At 47.0% G+C, this 8204-nt stretch overlaps 1 protein-coding gene across 1 annotated transcript; it reads left to right on the top strand.

Annotated features, from left to right (window-relative positions):
* Window positions 1-1287: 1287 nt before the first annotated feature.
* Window positions 1288-3291, top strand: LOC123123206 (probable polyol transporter 6). Its single transcript, XM_044543671.1, has 2 exons — window positions 1288-1560; window positions 1667-3291. Exons 1-2 carry the CDS (start codon window positions 1446-1448, stop codon window positions 3067-3069), a joined length of 1518 nt encoding a protein of 505 aa, XP_044399606.1. The 5' UTR covers window positions 1288-1445; the 3' UTR covers window positions 3070-3291.
* The last annotated feature ends 4913 nt before the right edge of the window (window positions 3292-8204 follow it).

Below are 8204 nucleotides of genomic sequence, written 5' to 3'. Positions count from 1 at the left end.
AACAAAGGAACAACAAGGAGAGAATTAAAAAATATATGTAGATATAGAAAACTCATAGTAGACTCTCTCTAATTCCAGTTCTGCATATATGATTGTATTGTTAGAACCATTGAAAAGAAAATAATACGCTGGACTTATTTATTTATTTGATTTTAGAAGAATATTCATACGCAAAGAAGTTCTCATAATTTTACGCCTTGAAGATAGTATCGAGGTCTAACTCCCCAAGTGTTATAAAAAAATCTACAAAAGGTAACAAAATTGAATATTCACTCCTTTCAAATGTTTATTTTGTTATTCAGTTGAAAGATAACATAAAAATCATATCGCCTATGCTAAACTTAACCAATGTTTGCAAACATATAAATTTATATGTGTGCATCTAACACCAATGGTTGATAATTTAAATGTTTATTTGCTTGCCGATCTGATGTCGTGTGATACTATAGGCTACTCCCAAACAATACATGTGTCCATAAATATAACACATTACCTTTCAAAATGGCATGATAGTAATTCACCCAAAAACTGAAATATTATCACAGGCGTTTCGTGCAAATGCAATATTTATAGGGAAAGTTATTTATTGTGGGTATGGAATGGATGTTCATATGGAATGATGCGAAATCCATGAAATCATAAGTTTAATTTAGAGACATTATCGATTGCCTAAGAAACATGCCGTCTCAATATTTATAGGGAAATTTATTTGTCGTGGTTATGGAATGGACTTTCATATGGAATGATGTGAATATCCATGAAAGCATGAGTTTAATTGACAGACATTATCGATTCCCTAAAGAAGATGCTAGTTACTGTAATAAAGCTGGATGCCTGCCTGTAGAAGAATCGTACTAGACGGGTCTTTTCTTATGTTTTTTTTTTTGAGAATCACCGGGGGGAGTTTCCCCACCTGAATATATTGCTCAAAGTGGCCAAAAAGCCTGAGTAGTGATCCAGTTTATAAGGAAAACCGGATCGAAAACCTTAACAAATTGATCCTGTTTATAAGGGAAACCGGGCCGAAAAACCGAACAAGGCACGACCTAGCTGGCAGAGACATCACCACGAGAGACACAAGTAGATGTGGGGTCTCTTATGATCTTATCCACAGGGTGCTTATTTTGGGAGGAAAGACTAATTCTAGCCATGGATGGATTCCGCTGATCCACTCTGATCTGTCACAAGGCAACGCAGTAAATTAGCCCTTATCCTTGCATGCATGCATCAAGTCAAGGTTGGTTGGTATCCCCATCTGAATCCCGATATATTAGCCAGGTTCGAGCAAGCTGGCCGTGAGTGTTAAGTAGAGTATAAAGCTGCATGCGGATGGCCAGTCCAATCCGGCCCTAGTCACCCGCGATACAAATCACACTCCTGCCAGGAGGACGCACCTGCCATTTCTAGTAGTTCGTTTCTCTCTCTGACTCGGAGGGGCATCAGCCATGGGAGTGGAGGAGCAGGGGAAGAAGAATGGCGGCGATGGGGGCGGGACGACGAACAAGTACGCTGTCGCCTGCTCCGTCATCGGCTCCATCATCTCCATCCTCATGGGCTACGGTACGTGATCAGAACCAAACACCGTGCATGCATGCCCATCATCCTCTGTTACGTTCTGCGATCGAGTTAACGACGGCCGGCCGGGTGGGTGATGTTGTGGATGCAGACACCGGCGTGATGAGCGGCGCGATGCTGTTCATCAAGGAGGATCTCGGGACCAACGACACGCAGGTGCAGGTCCTCGCCGGCATCCTCAACGTCTGCGCGCTCGCCGGCTCCCTCACCGCCGGCCGCGTCTCCGACTGGGTGGGGCGCCGCCGCACCATCTCGCTCGCAGCCTGCATCTTCCTGGCAGGCTCCGTCCTCATGGGCCTCTCGCCCAACTTCGCCACGCTCCTGGCCGGCCGCTGCGTCGCCGGCGTCGGCGTCGGCTACGCGCTCATGATCGCGCCCGTCTACGCCGCCGAGATCGCGTCCGCGGACATCCGCGGCTCGCTCACCTCGCTCCCCGAGATCTGCATCAGCTTCGGCATCCTCATTGGCTACGTGTCCAACTACTTCCTCGCCAAGCTGCCGCTGGTCTACGGCTGGCGCACCATGCTGGGGCTCGGCGCGCTCCCCAGCGCCGTGCTCGCCATTGGCGTCCTGGCCATGCCGGAGTCGCCCCGGTGGCTCGTCATGCAGGGCCGCCCCGACGAGGCCCTCGCGGTTCTCCGGAAAGTCTGCAACACGGTGGGAGAGGCCGACGTGCGGCTCGCGGACATCAAGAGCGCTGCCGGGTTCGTCGAGGGAGACGCCGCGTCCGCGCCCGCGCCCGGCAGCGGCGGCAAAGGCGTGTTAAAGGAGATGTTCCTGCACCCGACGCCGACCGTCCGTCGCGTCCTCGTGGCCGCCCTGGGCATCCACTTCTTCCAGCACCTGAGCGGGATCGAGGCCGTGGTGCTCTACACCCCGCGGATCTTCAAGGCGGCCGGAATCGCCACCCGCAGCAAGATCCTCGCGGCGACCATCGGCGTGGGCGTGACCAAGACGGTGTTCATCATGACGGCGATCCTGCTCGTCGACCGCGTCGGCCGGCGGCCGCTCTACCTGTCCAGCCTGGCCGGCATCGTCGCCTCGCTAACCTGCCTCGGCCTGGGGCTCACCGTCATCGAGCACTCGCCTCACGGCCACGGCGCGCCCTGGGCGGTCGTGCTGGCCATCACCACGGTGTTCACCTTCGTCGCCTCCTTCTCCATCGGCGTGGGGCCCATCACGTGGGCCTACAGCTCGGAGGTCTGGCCGCTCCGGCTGCGAGCGCAGGGCGCCAGCATCGGCGTGGCCATCAACCGCATAATGAACGCCGGCGTGTCCATGACCTTCGTCACCCTGTACAAGGCGATCACCATCGGCGGCGCCTTCTTCCTCTTCGCCGGGTTGGCGGTGATAGCTGCCACGTTCTTCTACTTCTGTTGCCCGGAGACGCAGGGCAGGCCCCTGGAGGAGATCGAGGAGGTGTTCAGCCAGGGTTGGGGCGCCCGGCGGAGGCAGCAGCCGTCGTCTTTGCCGGTGGCCGACAGCAAGGCATAGTGTTTCACGGTGACGGTACAAACCATGTACCAGGACGTGTCCAGACTTCGCATGGCCGTAGTGTTTGGTCATAGGATTTTAATAGCTTTTATTACAAAAGTGCTGCACTTTGGAAGGTTTATTAAAGAGAAAGATAACCTATCAGTACTGTATTGTAGTAGCTGTCGTGAGTATTGACAAGAAATTTCCAACACGATCTTTAGAAAAAGAATGAACTTTTTATGGGAAATGTTTATATCTCACTCACTGAGGGAGCTACAGCAAGGCCGAGTGAGCCGTGGCCAGCCCAGCCCATTAGGGAAAATTGAGTTTTGACTTGTCCCACCCAAGTATACTTTAAATCACTAAGCTCCCTAGGTTTAAATTTTAAAAACTGAGCTCCCTAGGTTGGAAACAGGTACTCCCTCCGTTTCAAAATAGATGATCCAACTTTGTACTAACGTAGCGTTGGAGTTCGGAAGCATTTCTTTCAAGCATTGCTACCGTGAGGCAAATCAAGTAGCGGATGAGTTAGCAAATAAATTTTTATTAGTAGATCCTCTAGTTCTTGGGAATCTATCATTCTCTTGTAAATGACATGCCTATTTTTTAAAACGAGGCAAAAGATTTGTCATTTTCATTGATTAAGAAGAATGCAGCAATTGATTTTGGTGGGTGAATCCATTATAGGTCATGCGTTGAGTTTTGTGGGCCACTGTGGGTCCCTTTGGTCAGAGTTTTCAGATTGTTGGAAAGGGAAGGGTCAGCTTTCTCTTGTCAAGCCTTCCTGGGTGGAAACATGGCGAGCATGTTGCGCTGGCCGTCCACAGATGGGAGAGGCGTTGGGGGGGGGGGGGGGGGGGGGGGGGGATCTGGGGTGGTCGTCACCGGGTCTCGTCCCATTTTCACAGAGTCGCAGATCAACGGCAGGGGGAAAGCCACCACACGAGCTTCCCAATCTATCTCGTGTTAAGGCGTTCTCTTCCTCGAGCAGCGTCGTCAACAGTTGGGCGGTGTGATACTGGTGTCGTCTAAGCTTCGCTCTCACGCCTTGCTTTGCTCGAGGGGTTGTGCGTGGAGTGTTGCTTCCGCCGGTGAGATGAAGACGCTCTCGGGTGTGGTTGACTTTGGTTCTGGTCTGTTTCTCCTCCTTGGATTTCACCCCTGCTTTATTTGCTTCTCGTGAGTCTAGTTCGCGGAGGGTGTCAGTGTCACGGGCCTTGATCTAGCTAGGGTTTGGCAAAGATCAAGGATGTAGAGGAAGGAGGAAAAGGGGATCGGCAGGAGGAGGACCAAGAACAACTTCGTTTCTCTCTTCTGTTCTGTTTCACAAATATCTAGATACCCGCCCTCACACGCACGGCACAACCACTCTTAACCCCTCCGCGGCATGCAGCCATCGCTCTCTATTACACACGGGACGGGACCCACTGGTCAGCCGCACTCACACCTACTTAGTTCCCGTGGCTGGTCATCTCGCACGCCTTGCTCACTGATGGGTGGGGGCATCTTGCCAGGCGTGACATTCTTCCCTTCTTGTGTGCCGACTTGTCCCCAAGGCAGTGTTGCTGGAAACCGTAGCTGCCACGTTCTTCTACTTCTGTTGCCCGGAGATGCAGGGCAGGCCTTGGAGGAGATCGAGGAGGTGTTCAACCAGGGTTTGGGCGTCCGGTGGAGGCAACAGTCGTCGTCGTTGCCGATGTCCGACAGCAAGGCATAGTGTTTCACGGTGACCGTACAAACCATATACCGGCTGGGACGTGTTTGTGCCAGGCCCAGACACTCATGGTCATAGTGTGTTTCCTCATACTAGGATTTTTATAGCCTTTCGTGATGCACTTTGGAAAGTTTAAACAGAAAGATCACCTGTAGTAGCTATCTTGAGTATTAACAAGACTTACGAAACGATCTTCTGATTTTTTTTCTTTTCCAAATGGCCATCTTTTAAGTTTCGCAGGATTCAAAACGCAGGAACATGAAAATGCAGGAATAGAGTGGCATGTCCTGTAGCACCCTACATGATTTGAGCGAAAGTTTTTATAGCGCAGGAAAAACAAAGAAATCTTATAAAGAGGTTTGAGTGGATGAAATTTTTCCTTCAAAATGTAGTACAATCCTATGAAAAAAATCCTAAGGGTTCCAATCCTACGAATCAAACGACCATCATAGGAAAAAAATTCCTAACAGTACAAATCCTCCAAAAATCCTATGAAATTGTTTTCAATCAAAGGAGTCCTAGCTCTGAAGACCATTTGCTCTTGCTATATCTCACTCTGGAAGTCTCCAAAGTTCTGAATGCACATAAAGTATATCAAAGAATGTGCATTAACTCTTAGGGTTCAACTTCCGTATGTTTGGTTGCACCTTGTAGCGTATACTGCATCAGGCACTTTTCTTTGGAACATATGAGAAATTTAGGGTGACTCAAAACTTATAAAGGCATCCCTATCTCTCAATCTTCTTCTGTGCCAAGGTTGTTCCAAAAACTCCATTGCAAGTACAATTACTAGAGCAAAAGCAAAAATACCTTAAGCAATGGGCGACTTTGTTTCTTAATAAGCATAGATACATTGTAAATTGGATGGCCGCTCCCTCACATCGCTCTCTCGAGGGCATCTCGATGGTGCCCCAAAACCCTAGCCAGTAGCCACCATTAGTACCTTCCTCCTAAGAAGGACACTGAGCAAGTCTGTGCAGCTGTTAGTGACGACGGCAACTAGCCCCCTCCTGGCGTGCCCCTCCCTCGGCCCCGAAAGCCGGGGTGGCAACCTCCGATGGTTGACGCACAAGTCCAAGGACATTACCTTCTCAATGGAAGATGAACTCCATGAACTGTGAAATCCATGCCCCAAAGTGGAGGAGATCCATCCACACATAATCAAGAATAAGCTTACAACATCGGTGAACTACAGGTTCAATGAGGGTGAAACTTTGTGATTTGCTTAGATGAACATCTCTCTTGATGTCACAGTTGGTGCTTATGAAACCAAAAAGACCTTTTGGAAGAGGACCGAGGAATATTATGCACACAATGTCCCCACTACCACCAACTACACACAAGGTTCTCTCGCCAACCGGTAGAGTGTAATCAAAGACTGTTGCAATCATTGGTCCACTACTAGGGAAAAGCCTAGTAGTAGAGCGGGTTTAATGCCTACTAGTAGCGAGGCGCCCCGCGCTACTAGTAAGGCGCTACAGCTATTGCTTAGCAGTAGTGCCAGAAACACACGCTACTGCTAAGATGTATATCCGTAGCATGTATAATTTCATGCGCTACTGCTAAGCTAACTATTAGTAGCATGCTTCCAATCCAGCGCTACTAGTATTCTATTTTTCAATTTATTTTTATTTTTAGTGTATTTATACGTCGTTATACAAATTTTGATACAATACCAATTAAGAGGTTATTATATCATTATGTCCATGATGAATGAATATATCATTGTGAGGAAGAAACATGGATTAGATTCATTTGGATGAATCAAAAGTTGAATTAGGACGACGATCCTACTAATTCAACTTTGGGTCACTTTTGATCCATCCACGTGAATCTAATCCGCATTCCTTCCACCAATGATATAATAACTAATCATGATCATAATAACAAATCATCATGATAATCATGATCAACATCATCATATTAATATAAAAACACTTGCATCATATCATCACCAACAACACTAGCTAATAATCATCATAGTCATTACCACCAACACTATTTAATCATCATAGTCATAGTGTAGCTATCTAGTCAGCACCAACACTAGCTAATAATAATCATCATAGTCATTACCACCAACACTAGCTATTTAATCATCATAGTCATAGTGTAGCACATCATCATCTTCAAACTCATTCTAGCTAGCTAATCACTCCTGCCGCTTTCTCTCTCTAAGGTAAAATAACATAAAACATGTGTAGCACTCCTACTTCATCATATTGGAGAATGCAGATGAACCTATCTTCTAATTGTGGGTTGCGCTTCTGATTGTTGCCCCCTAGTACTTCTCTGTTGTGATCCTTCATAATTTTGCTCCAGTCTTTGACTATTAAGACTTGCTCGCTTTTAGAAATAATGAATGCATTCATGTGCAATGTAGGATGTCTTGGCTGTAAGCTAATCATTCTCATGCGACCTTTAGGCTCGATCCAACGAGGCACAACGTTCATCGGGAGTCCCTATTGAAGAACATCGTAGTAACATACTTAGCAATGAAGTTTAGCTTAAAAAATAATGTATGCAAAGATGCACTGAGGACAAATAGTAAAAATCTTACCATCTTTTCTAAATAGATGTGACCGTAGTTCAATACGCACACTAGTGGTCGCACGTATCGAGTACTAATATTTCGAAGTCCAGGAAAATAACCTATCTTGACAGTATCAAGATCCTCAAGCCATGAAACATAATGACTTATCTCCTCGCTGTTTAGTTCAGCCCCGGGACAGTAGTAGGTGCTATCTACCAAGAGCCGGACATGTTTGCTTGAATGGAAATAAGCTTTCAATAGAAATTAGTTGTCAACTATTTTTAAATAAATAATATAAATTACTTAATGTTGAGAAACTCACATATAGATAGAACTGGAGGCGTCTGCACATCGACCCAGACGTCAATATTACCTTCAATTTCATCTTCCGGACGAATATCAAAGGTGATAAGCATATTAGGCTCAAATGCGTACGCCTTGCATAGTGCTCTCCAATTTGAGCATTCATAGTAGGAGTAGTTCTCTGCATTGTATAATTTTACGGCAAAAGCATAACCATGCTCGGTCCTCAAGTGAACTCTCTTTACCTCCATACGGTCCATAGCACTGAAACCAATCTTATCCAAGACATGATATCTTGCATGGCAGGGGATACGCTAGTAGAATTGTAAAAAATTAAAATTATAAGTTGAAGCAAAAGAAGCAGAAGTCATGCTTAATTACGAAAAAAAACTTGTCGTTGTGACTTACTGTATCCACTTCAAAGGTCTCATCCAGCATGATGCTGAAGCGCCTACCACCAACTAGGTGAGGCCTGTCGCACAGGCCGCACTCGTCTTCGCAGTATTCGCATATAGCGAATTCCCTTTCGTCGTCAGACATTTCCTATGTTCATAGTTGAAACATCAAAAATCGATCGAAGGCAACTACCAGGAAACTCAACAC

Source organism: Triticum aestivum, chromosome 5D (assembly GCF_018294505.1).
Source record: "Triticum aestivum cultivar Chinese Spring chromosome 5D, IWGSC CS RefSeq v2.1, whole genome shotgun sequence".
In the NCBI taxonomy this organism is placed as follows: domain Eukaryota; kingdom Viridiplantae; phylum Streptophyta; class Magnoliopsida; order Poales; family Poaceae; genus Triticum; species Triticum aestivum.
Note: the sequence above shows the minus strand (reverse complement) of the source record. Positions and strands in the feature narration are given on the sequence as shown.

Excerpts from the sequence above, each read along its gene's own strand:
- LOC123123206 (XM_044543671.1), top strand. The coding sequence starts at position 1,446 with ATGGGAGTGGAGGAGCAGGGGAAGAAGAATGGCGGCGATGGGGGCGGG. Across the intron at positions 1,561-1,666 it reads CTCCATCCTCATGGGCTACG|ACACCGGCGTGATGAGCGGC; the intron begins GTACGTGATCAG and ends TTGTGGATGCAG.